At 42.1% G+C, this 17,228-nt stretch overlaps 1 protein-coding gene and 1 long non-coding RNA gene across 10 annotated transcripts in view; one reads left to right on the top strand and one right to left on the bottom strand.

Moving 5' to 3' along the window:
* LOC125765287 (glutamate receptor ionotropic, kainate 2) overlaps positions 1 to 16,615 on the top strand; it is a 97,796-nt gene extending 81,181 nt beyond the window's left edge. For 6 of the 9 annotated variants that reach the window (XM_049430271.1, XM_049430299.1, XM_049430288.1 and 3 more), the window contains 5 exons: positions 10,950 to 11,148; positions 11,231 to 11,462; positions 12,619 to 12,734; positions 12,821 to 12,976; positions 13,492 to 14,239. In XM_049430271.1, coding sequence (XP_049286228.1) covers positions 10,950 to 11,148; positions 11,231 to 11,462; positions 12,619 to 12,734; positions 12,821 to 12,976; positions 13,492 to 13,536 — 748 coding nt within the window. In that variant the 3' untranslated portion in view covers positions 13,537 to 14,239. Of the gene's footprint in view, positions 1 to 472; positions 611 to 10,949; positions 11,149 to 11,230; positions 11,463 to 12,618; positions 12,735 to 12,820; positions 12,977 to 13,491; positions 14,241 to 14,386; positions 15,384 to 15,891 lie in introns of those variants that run through there. The other 3 variants (XM_049430254.1, XM_049430318.1, XM_049430308.1) reach the window with 3 other exon arrangements.
* The window catches only part of LOC125765402 (uncharacterized), a 99,180-nt gene that overhangs the window by 60,134 nt on the left and 21,818 nt on the right, over positions 1 to 17,228 (bottom strand). The window lies entirely within an intron of this gene.

Raw genomic sequence — 17,228 nt, 5'->3', positions numbered from 1 at the left:
GAAATGCGACATCTCTGTATACTTTTTTTTTACTCCAATTTTTGCAGTCCCATAGAGCAAACCTACACAACGACGTGTTGCTATATTTATTTACTACAATGATCCTTCATTTTGTTTCCAACACGTTCACCTCCCTCCCTCCACTCCCTACCACTCCCCCCCACCACTTTTCATCAAATTACCTTTTTTTTCTTCTTCTTTCTGTTGTCTTCTACAACCTACGCCTTTTCATTTTCTTTTTTCAATCATTGCCCGTATGGCGTGCACACACACACATGCCCGAACCTCACCGTAACGGCCCCCAAAAAAACCCACGGCCATGTTATATGGTGGTTTTGATTGCTTTCATTTGCTTCAACCCACCGGAAACACCCGCGGATGCCGGAACCAATTGAATTGTCCTTCTTTCTTATCCTCCTTTCCCCATCCACTTGTACCTACATCCTTCCATTAACGCCACACACACACACAGCTTCACACCGTACGAATGGGAAAATCCACACCCCTGCAACAGTGAGCCGCTGTTTCTGGAAAACAGCTTTACGCTGCTAAACTCGCTCTGGTTTACGATCGGTTCCCTCATGCAGCAGGGTTGCGATATTGCTCCCAAGTAAGTGCTAACGGTTGATGGGACGTCTTGTTTTCAGACCTGTTTCTCTCTCTCTTTCTCTCTCTCTCTCGATCTCTCTCCTTTTGTATTTGTTTTTTGTTTGCTTCGTTTGTTTTATCGTTTTTGTGCGTTACCGTTACCTACTACACCTACGTTACAGGTGTTACTTTTAACTTTACTCCTCTTGCTAACCTGTTACTTAACTTATTCTTATCTATATTGTTTTTTCTCTCTTTGTTCTATCCCGTTTGTTTGTGCAATGTTTGATTTTTTTCATTCTTCTTACGTTTAGCTTGAGTGTTATTTACTGTAGTTAACACTTATTAGCTTTCTTAGATAAGATTAGACGAAGTTAAAGGGTTAAATAAATTTTGATACAGTAAAAAGCTGTAAGGAATCATGCACTTATATTTAGTTATTTGTATTAGTTCTTTGCTTTTATATTATTACGTTATTTTCTATTCGTTTAGTATACTTTTAGTATTCTGTTACGTATTGTATAATATTGCTTATATAGTTGAAAATCGTTTTTATCCTTTTGCTTTGCTGGTTTTCTCTTTGTTTTATGAAATTTGATACCATTTTTTTAGTTATTCTTATATTTGTCCTGCTTACTCTTCTCCCTGCCACCTGTCATTATCGTTCGAATATTTCTCTCTCTCTCGCTCTCTCTCTATCTCTCTTCTTTGTGCTGCTTGTATGCGTTTCTATTGCTTCAAGTACTGTTTGGTGTGTTGTTAAAATATATCATCCCGTTCCTTCTTCTCTCTATCGTTTTATTCTTTCGCTACACAACCTTTACCATTCCATACGACATCGTGCAGTGCCCTACCCAGTGCACTGGTATGTGTTTTGCATCACTGTCGTCCTATCACCAAAAATATTGTTTTGTACATAATCCACCGTCCATCACGTTCATCATATCATCATCATCGATCATCGTACCGCTTGTTGATGTAGCATTCGTACCAATTAAAAGGATCAATTGCTGATCGTTTCCATCATGATATGCGAGTCGGGGACCGTCATAAGGGGGATGGGGGAGTTTTTCGGGGGGAGTTGTAAAAAAATCACTCACCAATAATAATCGAAACGAAGTGGCTTCATCGATATCAGCACAAGCTGATGAATATTCATAAATGAAGCATTTGCTTTTTCTCTCTTGCATTTTCATTTTTATTTCCATCACTATTCCATCCTGCCATCTCCAGTTTCTGGTGCTTAGAAATAAGGGAAATTAAAATAATTAATCCATCCCAATAAAGAGGAGGGAAAAGAAGCAGACGAAGGGAAAAACAAATCTTCAGGATATATTGTTTCCTTGCAACTGGTAGCCATGCTGATGGTGACAGCGCTTAGAATTCTACCGGGCAACGTGTCTGCCTATAAACGTAATTGGAATCCCCGTCACCGTTCGGGGATCGATGTTTTTTTATACAGCCAGACCCATTCCTATTCGATATATGCGTGGGTTTTTTTCCTTTTCTTTCCTATTACGCTTTGCAAGAAGATGTCGCCACACAAATCAATGCGACAGAAGCATATCGAGCAAACCTGCAACCATCAGAAAGATCCCTTCCCCGCCCCCCCTTTTCCCTCCTCTCCCTCCACCATACTGTCTATTATCATTGTCGCTTTGCCGGGGGTCGCTTGTGTGCCTACGCGTTTTCTTACGGCAAAGGCAATCACGAATCGTCCCCGAAACGGGACCATTGTTCGAATTCACTCCATTAGCAGTAAATTTTGTCTGACACTAACGCCATTTCCTCCAACACACACGCATATCCACGTGAATGCATTACAAGAGAAAAGAAGAAAATCTATATGAAGAATACAGATATAGGAGAACCGGGGGGGGGGGGGGGGGAATGGGGGGGGGGTTGGTTGAGGAATCACCCACCGAAAAACCCGCCCCCCGGTCACAAGAAACACGAGAACGCTTGCTCTGATTTATTGACGATGGCGCTGTTACTAAAGTGTTCGATACTTACGTGAAGCTTCCAATGAGTGTGTGTGCGTGTGTGTGTGTGTGTGTGTCTTACAGCAACACTCAACACACTGCCACATCATTTCCCCAGCGCTTGTTGATGTGTAACAAAGAAAGCTTCTTGCCAAGAAATTGGCACAGGACGGGACAACAACCCCGCTCCCCCCCTACCCTCCTCACAACCCTCTATCCCACCCTTCACGCAAGCAAGTGAAGGAAGCGCATAAAATTTAGCAACAATCGACGCACAACTCGTACCATCTTCCTTGGTGCTTTATTGCCGCTTCGGTACACACCACGCCTGAACCGTGACCGTTGCGAGCGAATGTGCGAGTGTGTGTGTGAGGAAAACACATACATATATTGGCGATATTTCCTCCTCCCCAGGTGCAGGTGGAAGGGGGTTGGGTTATACCACCGAAATGTGAAACTATTTTATGAATACAAAGAAAGGGGGAGAGGGGTGGTGGAGGGGGTGGAGGGGAGGGAAAGGGAAAAAAATAAACCACCCTTACAGCAAAAACTCCTTTCATGGTGTTGGTGAAGTAATAGAGGGTGGCAAAGTGCAAAGACCGGAGGGTGACTGGAGGGTTAAAGTTTTTCCCTTTTACATTCTTGTAACACCAGTTACCAGTTTGTGGCGATGCAGAAGATATGTGAAAGTCCATTCACCATACCTTGTGGGCAAAATGGACACCAGCAATGCCATCTTCACACAAACACACCATGCATGCCTGCTGCAAAAAAACGATCGAAAGGAGAAAGCGGGATTTTGCTGGCAACACAAAAAGGGCACTCGTTTGGTTGAGGGTACTCACTAGCCCTTCCAACCCCCTCCACCCTTCACTCTTTCCCTGTTTGTGAGCCTTAGCAGCATGCAAGTGTGAAGGACCCTTTGGTTTTCCCGGTAAACGACACCTCTTCCCTTCAAGGGCTAATGATGAACCGACCCCTTGATGATGTACCCCCTTTGGTGCATCCGGTTGCATTCCACTGCCACATGTTACACATTTTCCACCTCACAGAAGGCTAACAATCTTTTCAACAACTTTTACAGTTGAAATCTGGCCCAAAGTAAAGTTTGAGAAACGCCGCAGGTCAGTTGTGGTAATTTTCCAATGTTGGATTGTACTAAGTAATTTTTTTTTAAAACTTTATACCAAACAAAGGTAACACAATGACATTATGAGTGTTTTGTTGTTTTTATTTTTTGGATTATTTTTGAGATTTTTGAAAAAAAAAATTAAAATCTCATACTGTATGGAGGCGCCCAGTACTTCACGAGAAAATATAAAGTTTCTCGCTCAAGAGGGGTTTTTTTGCTCTTTTTTAACCCTTTTTTTCTCAAGTGTCTGCTCGAGTCTGCACCTGCTACAAAACCGTTTCATTTCTCGCTACCAACACCGACGGCGCCTTTAGATGAGAACCATTAAATTATGCAAATGGATTCGCAACAGACGCCAAACTGGAGCGCTGGCCGGTAAAGCAGTACGGTTCTGGCATTAACGGATAAAATGCAACCCTTAGTACCAGCAGCAGTTTTGTACCAATCGGTGAAAGGTACGCTTCGGTTTCACCAATCTTCACAAAATTTCACTTCACCGTACGCTCGTCTAAAATGCGTGGCTTCGTACCCGTTTGACCTAACCTGACCGGTTCGGGGGGCGTTTTTTTTCGGGGGAAAAATGCAACCTAAAATGAAAAGAATTGTGGAGGGGAAAAAACCTACAACAGTTTCTGTTAAACAAAAATAAAACGAACCCCCCCTGTGTAACTAAACGGTTCACATTACACTAAAAGTTTCCGACCATTTTCTTCAACTCTCGAGCTAAATGCGGTTACACGAGTGCGCTTTTCCAGGATGAACCACTGGGGTGTGCTCTCTCCAGCACCCTCCCCCTCCCACCTCCCTTTTTTCTTCCCTTTTCTCACAAGATAAAGCTTCTCAGGCTCGAACTTCACTGTGGAAAGTAACATTTTCACTAACCACCATCGCTGGCAGCAAACTTCGGACAGGGGTGGTTTTCATGGTTTGACGGTTAGAAGTTTCATCTCGTTTGAGCACACAGTGGGAAACACGAGGAGGCGGGGGGGAACAAAAATGCATTTTTAGCTCTTCAACGTGTAGCAGACCACGACTGGCAAGGAACAAAATAACCTTGAAAGCGAAACTGTTCCGATTTGTCTATCTCACTTTACGCTGGTGTTTTGGCTGTGGCTTTAGAATGTAACTTATGTTCTCTACACACACACCCACATACAAAAAAAAACATCCAAAAGTTTGCTTTTTTAACCACATCGTCATTAAAATCATACATTCTTGAAGTTTCGCAACACGGTGCAATTTAAAAAACCCCCCTGGAAAACCCTGTAAAACATTTTTGTTTTTTTTTTGTTATTCAAAAACACATTTTTGAAACATTCTCGGTTCTCGCTCGCGGCTCGCTTCACGCTGGCAAACTGGTGGTGTATGATGAGGAGACCATGATTTCCCGGTTGGTCGCCAACTCACGCATAATTTGAGACAAAATCCCACGAATAAATGAAAAATGAAAGCATCCTCTTTATGATTCCAAACCTCCTCTCGCCCCTTTCCCTCTTTTACACCTTCACCGACCACCCTCATAACCATCATGAACTCGCTTTCCACCTTTTTTTTCACATTAAGAATGCGTACGAAATAACGTCAATTTATTATTCATAGTCTGTGCCACTCCCTTTTTGGTGACGAAATATACGGGGGGGGGGGCATTTAGGTGCGAAGATGCTGCTGGGTTCCACATAGAGGACCCCGTTTTGCTGTACGATGATGTTTGACGTAAAAACCATAATGCATCACAACCCGTATCACACAATCCGGGGGAAAAAACAAAAACACAAAAAACCCAAATTTGTTTGGCAGCCCAAAAACTCTACTTCAAGTTTTTTTTATTTTGGTTTTCTTATTTGCTGCGAATAAATATTGTTTCGTGGAAAATCTAATCCGTTCTAGATCACCACCAATTTGGGAAATGATTTCAAGTGAGGTGGAGGAAAGAATTTAAAGGCAGCGAGGGAATTGTTTTTTTTCTGGCAAAAAGAGGGGAGGAAGGAGAAGGTTGAATAGATTATTCAGTGAATGATATAAAATAAACCCTGCGGAATGGTTAATCCAGGTGAAGAGAGAGAGAGAGAGAGAGAGAAAAAAATGAACGAAAAACAAGAGAGAACATGTTTTTAGCAACACAATCGCTGAGTTATGAGCCTCTGTTTTCTTCAAATTCACTAATAAAGATCCTTCTTAGCTTTTGCGAATGAGATTTGTGCCTGTGCCCGGGGGATCGATCACTGGATTTCACTGGTCCTTTCTTCCCCTTTAACATCGATCCAATTTTCTCGTATTACCAACCATCACCATCACATCAAAAGCGATCACAAAAACGCAAACTTTTCCCATTTTCCTCTTTTTCCGTTTTCCCGCTCCCTGTTGCTTATATCGTTCAAATCATCATTCGTTTTTAGTTTTTTTTCTAGTCTCTCAACCTTTTACTATCCCTCTCTCTCTCTCTCGTTCTCACATAAACACGCGAATAGAAAACAAAATTTAAGTGCTCTCTTTGATTTGACGAATAGCCCGAAATGGACGCAAGTTTCCTGGAAGTCATTTCGGGGCTTTAAGGAAAATGTGATTTTATCGCTATAACTCACTACCATTCTCTTACTTTTGTGATGTCTTCCTAACACACCTGATAAACCTTTTTCTTCGATGCTTCGTTTTTTTTCTAGTAGTTCCAGAAGAAAGGAAACAAATAACTGCCACAGTTGAAAATAAAGGGTTTATTAAAATTTATATTTTCTCCCAACGCAAACATCACCATAATGTGTCATGTATGTGTGTGTGTCTGGATGTCTTTTCTCCATTTATCATTTTCCACTTGTTAGTGTGTGTGTTTTTTTTATTTTCCCATTTTTTTCCACATCCGCTGCTTCAGCTTTAACTACAGCAAAGTGACTTTTTCAGCTTTCCGTCTTTATTAACATTCCACTGGAAAAATGGTGGTGACGAGCTAGGCCTGTTCACACTCGCCAATGATGGAGGAAAAACAAAAAAAAACACTCAAAAAAAGAACAATGTTTGTTGACTTATTTTAACAAGTCTCATTTTTTCCTCTTGTTCTCGTTCTCTTTATTTTTTTTTTGCTATTTCCATCACTTTTGGATAACTTCTTCCCCCTTTCATCTGTTCCGCATTTTGCTTACCACGGTCTTAGGCAACAAGATTTCGACGCGAAGGCGAAAACTTTTTCCAAACTTCAATGTATGAAAAACAAAACAAAAATCCCCACCCCCTCGGAAAACAACTCCGCAAGGACACCAGGAATTGTTTCGCGGTGAGTGAAGCCGCCCTGGGGGGAAAAGAACACGCCAGCTCCACCCCTTGGGGGGGAGGAGGGGGAAGATGTGTTCACAGCTAGCAAACAAGGAGGGGTACCGGGAAATCTACTCCAACTCGTCCAAAATTGAAATTAATTCCAACATTTTCGCTCGACCGCTGCCGGGCGCGATGGCGGCGCCATACAGCGTGATGGAGACGCACGGTCGGCTTCACCGGAATGCGAACCAATACCGATTGCCCCTTTGATAAATAGAGATTGGGGGAGGGAAAGGGAGTGGAGGGCGAGGAGGGAGGGGAGGAGAGCGGGGTTGTGGAGGAAATTTGAAAAGTTTAGCTCCGAAAAACAGTTTTACGAGCACGACTTGACTTTGACCCGGTCAGTTTCCACGCCAATCAGCCCGGTCCCGGGTAGCCGGGACCGCGCAAGAAGTAAGGCACTGAGCGAGACGAACCGTTCAGCTAGGAGTTTTTGATTTTTTTTTTTTTGTACCAAAATGTTCGCTGACGATATCGCTTACCGGTATGATGGGCTCGGTACGAAAATACGCTACAGGAAGAAAAAAAAAACAACAAATACGAAAATGGAAAATGAAATAGTTTTTTTCCCCCATTCGGAGCTCGAATGGTAGTATAGACACAAAGCAATCTCGGCTGAGTTGCCCGCTTTCGCCGAAAGAAGGTAAAATCAAACTGAATTGTACAGCTTAGCACACCAGAAAAAAACCTCACACAAAACAACTACATCTCTATCTACATTGTTCTGCCATCCATTCGCTTCTGGTCCGTTTCCCACCCATTGTGGATGTTCCAAAGCTTATGCTACTGTTTGGGAGACAAACAAAAAAAAATGCATACCTTTGGTACGAGATTTGGTACACGAATCATTTCCTTCCCCGTTTGATGCTGCTACTCTTGCGAGGAGGCACCTTTTTTCCCCACAGCTGCAGCTCCGTACACCAGGCTAGGGAAAGGTTGTTGGACGAAATCGAACAACACCCGTATCGATTAGAGCGCATCGCGTTGGCTACACGCTACACATCAACGGTTCACTTCAAACGGATCCAGCACATACAAAACACTAAGTCAGGACTGCATCCAGACCATTTTTTCCTCAATCCTTTGCTTTCGAACCATCGCACCCCTTCATCGGGATAAAGCTTCCGAAGAGCTTATTCCAGGAAGTTGGAAAAAAAACTTCTCCAAATATACAATTCCCTAGCCTTTTTTAATCGTAAAGTTTTATCGCCAGAGTGTACAACATTTTAATTTAACAACTCTTGAAGCTTTCAAAAATATAAAAATAGAAGCAAATATTAAAACAAAAATAAACTTAAAATAAAGACTTTATGACTTAAAAGCAACTCATCCACTCGTCATAAGGAGTTTGCGCCTATAAATTAACACAAGTCCCTATGAATCCTGAAGATCTGGTCGAAGTCTTAAGATCAACTCGTGTTTTCTTCAGCAATCTTAAAACCACCTAAAGTCCTCAAGAATCTAGCATTTCGGATAGAATTTTTAAGCTCAACTCAAGTTTCCAAAGTCCTCAATGTCCTACAATGTCCTATCAACTCCTGAAGATTTGATTGAAAACTTCAGCTCAAATCAAATTGATTGTTTAGGCCAACTAAATTCTTGCTGAATCCTGAAGTTCTGATGGAATTCTTAAGATCAACTCAAGTTGTTGTTGATAATATTAACACCTCCTATAGTCCTACTGACTCCTGAAGTTCTGATGGAAGTCCTAAGCTGAAATCGAATTTGACATTTAGGCTATCGAAAGCCTTACTGAATCCTGAAGTTCTGATGGAATTCGTAAAATATACTCTTTTTATCTTTAGCAGTATAAAGCATCGAAAGGATTCCTCAGAATTCCAGAAGTCCTTCTTCCAATCTTTTCCTTACTGATGTTAAGACTAGAGAGACTCAACACCGGAAAATCCGCCATTTCTCGGTTTTCTACCAATATTAATATCTTCAGGATGGGGCTCGTTTTCATTTACCTTCGTTCGTTTCATTTACCTGGAGAACTTTAACGTGTTAACGTCAAATTATCTGTTAAACGTCAAACTAACGTATAGGGATACGTCAAACTAACGTATCTTTATCAATATTAAGGCAAGAACGACTAAATACATTTGTTAAGGTCTTCAATTCAGTTTGTGTGGTGGAAAGCTCTTTTTTAGATCACAAAAATGGGAAACAGGAAAATGCAACACGAGTTCAGAAATAATGTTCTCCACCTTCATCAGTATGGAGCGATATTTTCGCACAGCAACGAACATACAATCAAGAGAGAGAGCTTCCGCACCTGTTTCCGTTTTATTTTTACCTTTCCCCCCCGTCCCCCCACTCCTTTGATTATTTCATTCCCCCCTTTCCGCCATCTTTTGTCGAGGAAAAGCAATCCACTGTCAGGTATTTGTCTGCGGATTCACTCAGTGGGAGAGAGAGAGAGAGTGTCGTGGGACTAGAGGAAAAACCGAAAAGGGTGTGGGAAGGGGGAGGAGGAGGGAACGGATGCAAGAAGAAATGGAGAAAATTTTAATGGCATGAACTGCATGCCGCTGCATATCATTTATTAATCATTTGCATCAATCCAGATTTTCCGAAACCGTTCCATTTGCTAGTTATGCGAATGATAGAAAGGGTTAGGACATAGAAAAAAAATATCCCAGCAAACACAAACAATAGGATTGTGGTTAGTACGGTAGCGCTGTCGGAAAACTGTCGATGAGTGAACACTCCATCCTTTGTTCCATAATGGAGTCGGGGGGAGGCGAATGTTTCATCACTTTTTTTTTGCTCAATTTTCCTTCGCACACTTTTCCAATACCTAAACACATTTTATCCTTTTATTTTCATTTGCCAGCCCCTTTATCCTTCGATTAACAACAATAGAAAGTAGTGGAAAAAAATTATCCCACTCCGTTTGGTTGGTTTCCGATGGCACGTCCGTTGTTTCTTCCCAATCCACTCGTCGCACCATTTTTCCCTTTATTTTTTTTTTTGTTATTTAGTTGTTGCGGATGTGTTCCGCAATGTCGTTAGCGAAAGGACCTCATTGGTCGTGTCGAACAAAACCAACGCACGCACTCCCGGGCACGGGCAGAAGAAGTAGAAAGAGAGAGAGAGAGAAGAAGAAAAAACACACACTCGATCGTGTCACTGGGCAAAAGCGAACGGTTTTTGTGCTCGGTAAGCTGGAAAACTGTTCAACCCCTTACCAGTAATCCCGGCGAATGGGATTAAAATGAACAGTGGCGAGTGCGGTAAAGCTTTAATGTCGTTATCGTCCATCGGGGCTGTGTGTGTGTGTCCGTTGCTTCGCTATTCGCTTGACCGTTAAGTGTGTTTTTTTATTTGGTTTTTAATTTTATTTTCATTCATCACTCTATCAAAACCACTAAGCCGGGTGAATTGGAAGCTTCTTAGAATGTTAAGCAATTTCTATCACGCCCCACTGTATCCACGATTCGTGGTGATTTGAGAGTTCGTGAGAAATCATCATCAAATCAAGAACTATGTTCAAATGTCACTTTTTCCTTTGTCCGGCTGTACAACAAGCTTTTTTTTTGAGTGTCTGAAACAATCTTACTCATTGTGGTAGGGGATTTAGAACGTTGTTGCTTTTGCTATGATGCTATCGCTTTACCCGCTTTCAACTGCCTTTTGATGTACACACAATGTCCTTCGTACGTGTCCGTTCTATGTCCCTGTTGTGTTCTGTTCCCTTAAAAAAAAAACGCTTTTGCTCAAAGTCGCCACTCACTCTATCTGTTCACCAATGGAAAACTGTCCAAAAAAGAATTTGAATGATAAGAACATCCCAAGCCAAATCGTTCTTTCACCGGATAAGGATTATTATTTGCATGCGGGAAGAGTTTCAGTAACACTACGCTAACACTTTTTCTCTTTCACTTGCGTGACGTGTGTGTTCCCCGTTTGTTTGTCCGGGATCAACAACGACAAAAAAGGGCCATATCGACACGGATGGTTGCCGGGATGTGGTGGTTCTTTACGCTGATCATGATCTCCTCTTACACGGCCAATCTGGCCGCCTTCCTTACGGTCGAGCGGATGGACTCACCGATCGAGTCAGCTGAAGATTTGGCAAAGCAGACGAAAATCAAGTACGGTGCGTTGCGCGGTGGCAGTACGGCTGCCTTCTTCCGGGTAAGCGTTTTGCTTTTTTTGCTCTTAACTTATACGGACAGCGAATTTTATTCTTGCTTGTTGTTAATGCCTTCCTTCACAGGACTCGAACTTTACGACGTATCAGCGCATGTGGTCGTTTATGGAATCGGCTCGCCCGTCCGTGTTTACCGCAAGCAACATCGAGGGTGTGGAGCGTGTGGTGAAGGGTAAGGGAAGTTACGCGTTCCTGATGGAGTCTACGTCGATCGAGTACGTGATCGAGCGGAACTGTGAGCTGACACAGGTGGGCGGCATGCTCGACTCGAAGGGCTACGGAATTGCAATGCCTCCAAGTAAGTTGTGATTTAGTGTGACTCCGGAATCACCAGTATCTCCTCAGTAACGACGATTCACAGAATAGAGATAAACTAGAGATACTGAGGTTATAAATCAATCTCCTATCTCTTTCCAATGTTGCGGGCAACTCTGCTATCAGTATTCCTGCCCAATTCAATACACATGAGCATGTTCAGGAATTTGGAAGAGTTCTTAATCCGGATGACAGATTCTGAACTTCTGTTACGAAGATTCATTCAATTCAGAAGAGCAAAGACTCACGAAACTCTATTATTCATAAATCTAAAAAAAAAACCTCAAGGAATTCTGAAGATACGTAAATCTTGAAAGTTTCATGATTTTTCCAAGATTCCCAATTCAATTTCTTCGAGTGCTCTTATCACATGTCTAGGTTTCTTGGTCATGCGAATTCGTTGATTCTGAGTTGATCAGGAATTTGGAAGAGTTCTTAATCCGGATGAATGATTCTGAACTCCTGAGTCAATTCTGAAGATTTTTCAAAGACTCATGAAACTTTAATATTCAAAAATCTAAACAAAACTTAAGGAATTCTGAAGATTCTCAAATCTTGAAAGTTTCATGATTTTTCCAAGATTCTCAAGGAATTCCCAATTATTACTGAATATCCTGAAGATTTAAGATTCGCAGAATATTCATATCAATTCGTAGTTTTTTCGAGGGCTCTTATCACATGTCTAGGTTTCTTGGTCATGCGAATTCTTTGATACGGAGTTGATCAGGAATTTGGCAGAGTTCTTAATCCGGATGAATGATTTTGAACTCCTGATTCAATTCTGAAGATTTTTCTGAAGACTCATGAAACTTTAATATTCAAAAATCTAAAAAAACTCAAGGAATTTTGAAGATACCAAATCTTGAAAGTCTCTGGATTTTTCCAAGATTTTCAAGGAATTCCCAGTTTTTACTGAATATCCTGAAGATTCACAGAATATTCATATCAATTCGTAGTTTCTTCGAGTGCTCTTATCACATGTCTAGGTTTCTTGGTCATGCGAATTCGTTCATTGCTAAGTTCGAGTCCGAGTACTGAGCATCGGATCGTTGTGCTGTAGGACAAGTCTTATTTATATCTGAATTTCTTCTGTGCGAAATCTTGCACTACGAATTACAAACCCATTTCCATCCATACAGACTCACCGTTCCGCACGGCGATCAGTGGTGCAGTTCTGAAGCTACAAGAGGAAGGGAAACTTCACATCCTGAAAACACGCTGGTGGAAGGAAAAGCGTGGAGGTGGATCCTGCAGGGTATGTACCACCTGTCATAGCCCTAGTGACCACCGTCTTGAGAGTTCTTACTTTCATACTTTCCTTCGTTTTGTTCTCCCTTACAGGACGACACGTCTAAATCGAGCTCAACTGCAAACGAGCTGGGGCTGGCAAATGTGGGCGGCGTTTTTGTCGTGCTGATGGGCGGTATGGGTGTTGCGTGCGTTATCGCCGTGTGTGAGTTCGTCTGGAAAAGCAGAAAGGTGGCGGTCGAGGAACGGGTAAGCATCTCTGTACCTTGTTTTCCCCCTTTTACCAGTTCCTCCCACATTTTTAAGAACTACGAATTCCTATCACTGCTCCATTCCTTCCCAACGAACCCCCCCCCCCCCTACCCCTCCTTCCACAACAATAACGTTCCTTTTGTGCGGTTTTCAAGCTCTAGGGTTTTACACCCTCCTAACGCAAAAAAACCCTTCGCTCTTCGCCATCCCCCTTCCCTACTCTAACCCTGTACCACATCATCTTCTGTCATTTATCTTCTCTTTCTCTTTTTTCTCTTTCTCTCTCTCTCTCTTTTTCTCTTTGCTTTGCATACCATTTTCTACATTTTGGAATGGATTTGGTTTTGGACTGTTTTTTTTCGTTTCTCTTCATTTTGTTCCGATCGGGCATTTTGTCCTCGATTCGTGATAATAATTTTCTTTTCTTCTGTTTCGTCAAATGCATTCAACTCCCCCCGATACCAAAATGCTAATTACCCTGCCCCGTTGTATGATGTTTTCTTCTGCCAAAGGAACCATACCAAAAAAAGCATCCCAAAGAGTGTAGATTCGAATAGATCACGCTCAAACGGCTCTATCGCTCATCCCAGGTACATCGTGAGCCCATTTCTGACACAAATGTTTTAATACGTTCCAAGACAGACAACACTACAGACCCATTAGTCCTTGTACAATGCTCAAGTAGAAGGTCCCGGTTTGGCTAGTATCGAATCTGGGGCTTCAGTTTAGATCATCCAACGCTACGGTACATGTTGTGCAGACCAACTCTTTATATTACTCCATCACACAATGCTAGATAAATTAAATTTTCCACCACCACACTGGTAGCGGGTGATGGTTTCCGTTTCTGTCCGGACCAACTAGCCAGCGAAAACCGTAACGGAACTAGACATAATGCGGAAACGCACGGAAACACTTAAAACGGTACGAATGCACACGTTTTGCAGTAGTTGCAGTGCAGAAGGAAAGCATGTGTAAAATATCATCATTTCATTGATTCTTGCAAACGCAACCAAACAGCAAACAACAAAACAACATGGAAGCACCACGATATGGTTTCCTAGGGAAGATAAATAGATCTAGCAAAACACTTTTACCACGCAAATCACTGAAGTAAGCGCTAAGCTCTTTACCGTTTTATCTTTTTGTTAAGTTTTTCCTTCGTTTTTGTTTCGTTCTGTTATCTCATCATCTAATCTCTCTTTAGTTTTCTACTTTTATTAACTACTACTTTTATTACTTCCCTTTTATTAACTTTTCTTTTTTTTCTTTCTTTTTTAATTTCTTTTTTAATTTCTTTTCTTTTCTTTTCTTTTTTTTCTTTCTTTTTTTATTTATTTTTGTTTTTTTATTTTTATTTTTTGACATAATCGTTTAAAAACTATTAATTAATTTTTTTTACTAAAGTATTAGGTAAACGCATCCATTTAGAATGGTAACCTGAACGACTGACAGACAACCCCAAACGCGAACCGAACTAAGCCGAGCAGGAAAATTATATACACACACACACACACACGCGCACAGGAAAATCTCTGTACAGTTGGAATTGGTAGCGTAGTAGTAATGGTTCGATTTATGGCATAAGTAGCCCCCACCCCAGGTTTCGGGGTGCAAAAAATTTCAGCACTACCGTTAAAGGGGTGGATCTAGAACACCACCCAACAGAAGAGAAAAAAAACACTCAAACACATACTAAGCGTAATATAGAATAGTGAAAGTGAGTGACCGATTTCGTCGATGTAAGGAATGAAGAAGTGAACAAATATTATGCAAGAAAAAAAAACCCCCGTACATCGTAACCATAACCAATAGTGGAAGAGAGAATGTGTGGGTGTGTGAGTGGGTTTTATTTTAAGTTGTTTTTTAGTTTTTGTTTCGGGGGCAAAAAAGGAACCCTTCCCTGCCAGAGCCGATCGTAGAAGGAATCGAACGCGAACAAAATATTAGGGAATTTTTTACTAAAACCAAAATCTAGAGTAGTCAACAATTACTTACAATTACTTCAGATATGCCCGATGCGCCGCAGATCTTTGTTTCTTTTTTTTTTTGGTTTTTCTCGCCCTCGGGGTGGGTTAAAAAAAATAATAAAGGAAACTGTGAAGAACGCCGAGGCAAAAGAAATTCGAGACAGCGAGAGAGAGAGAAGGCATTAGATTTTTTTGTTTCTCTCTTCACCCCAAATTTACGGTAACGTAAAACTCATCACGGGGAGAGCAAAAAAAACTTTACAAAAAAGGAAAACTTCGAAGGCGCATAATTTTAGCATAAGCAAACCAAAAAAGGAAAAAACTAACATGAGGTAAACAAAAAACGGAAAGAAGGAAGGAAAAAATGACACAAGGATGTAACTAATAAAAATGGGTTCTTCACGACAAAAGGTGAACCTTTGTCCTGTCCTGTTGTTGTCTGGGTTTTTATTTTGTTTGGGTTTGTTTTTTTCTTGCTCACAGATTTAATTTTCAATACAATTTTTCCCGTGAGTTGAACCACCCCGGGTTTGGTGCAATATTCCAATCGAATCGAAACCGTCCCACCCGGGGGGAGGGGAAAACCTTCCATTCCATTCCATTCTCTTCCACTCTTCTTTCGTTCCTTTATATGTTGTCCTTTTTCCTCGCTTCTTCTTCTTCTTCTTCTGCTTGGTTTTTCTTTCACTACTCTTCTATTCGTTTTGCTGCCGGTGACGGGTTGATCATCTGTCATAATATCTGTTTGCCTTGCTGCATCGTCTCCAATTATGGCATCGAACACCTTGGCATCGATAGGAGGTACGTGTGGGCTCGTGAGATGAAACAGATCCACTACTAACACAACACCTTTTTATTATCCATTTTTCCCATTTTCTCCCCCACTCCTCTCTCTCTCTCTCCTCCCACACCTCCACCCCGTTTTCCCTCCCCCGTACACAGGTATCGCTTTGCTCGGAAATGGCGTCCGAGTTGCGATTTGCGCTGAAGCGCAACCGTACGCAACCGAAGCACGGTGGTAGCGGTGGCACATTGCGCACCGCCTCGTCCCGTGCCTCACCGAAGGAGACGTCCGAACCGTCGTCCGAGCATGCCCGGTTCCATCCGCTCGGGCCACCCTACGCACAGTACGAGTTCGATCCGAAGGCCGTCCCTTAGGTGTTGCGGTGTCCCGAGGGTTCCTGCTATCGCGTCGATACGATCGCACGCGGTACTGCCTGCCTCGGGTCAGTCACCTACGCCGAGTATCACTTCTGATATTCTGTGCCCTCCCGTTTTCCCAGCCATGTTTGTTCCGGTTTTATCGCTCGCTTGCACCCAAGCAAAACCGTTTTGCTGTGGTAAGCATCCTCTACAGTATTCGAAATATAAATTAAATCAAATAAATGTGGACGGCCTCTATATGGAAATGTAAATGAAAAAAAAACATATCGTTTCAAAAAAAAGCAATCCTTTAAATTGATCCAAAATTGATGACACATCGTTTGTCGGTAAGTACCAGTTTCTTCCCCACACAAAAGGAAAGTAATAAGCACGCTCCATTGTGATGCAAATTGCATACTTTAAAACAATTCTTATTATCAGGCGCCTAAAGTTATGCATTTTGCGTAGCAAAGCAAGCAGCACAACTTTACACTGTCGTGAAATTGATGCAAAAAACACAAACAAACCACCCCATAATATCAAGTGCTGCCATATTTTCAACTCAATGTTTTCCCCTAACCCTCCCACACCATCCACAAAAAGGGTTTTTGGGCCTTATTGAATAAAGGCACGCGTATCGCACGGAAGACATTCGAAACTCCATTTTCCAAGCCCGAAAGGCCCGAGGCGGACGGGACGGGACCAGGGGAAAGCGATAAAGTATGCAATAAAAATCGAATTACGTATTCTTGCGGTTGTGCACGCAGACAAAAGAGGAATGGAATGGAAAAAAGACACGCCACATCGCAACCGGAAGTATACATCATTCCGCGCGAAAGTGTGAGAAGAAGAAAAAAACAAACCCAATCCGTTGAGCGCCGACACGATAAGTACGCTTACGATCGATCTCGATGAGATGATCATAAATATTTACGACACGCCGGGCACTGTACCGCGCTTCATTCACCTCCCTTTCTTTGTCTTCTGTCTTCAACTCCGAAGCCCGCTTCGTGCTCATGTTATTTCGCATAAACAATTCATCACAAGCGATCTCTGATGGTAGGCGAGAGTTTTCATTCCCCCTGCTTCATACCGTACAGCTGCATCGCATTTGTTTAGATTAATGGCGCTCGGTG

Source organism: Anopheles funestus, chromosome X (assembly GCF_943734845.2).
Source record: "Anopheles funestus chromosome X, idAnoFuneDA-416_04, whole genome shotgun sequence".
Lineage (NCBI taxonomy): Eukaryota > Metazoa > Arthropoda > Insecta > Diptera > Culicidae > Anopheles > Anopheles funestus.
Note: the sequence above shows the minus strand (reverse complement) of the source record. Positions and strands in the feature narration are given on the sequence as shown.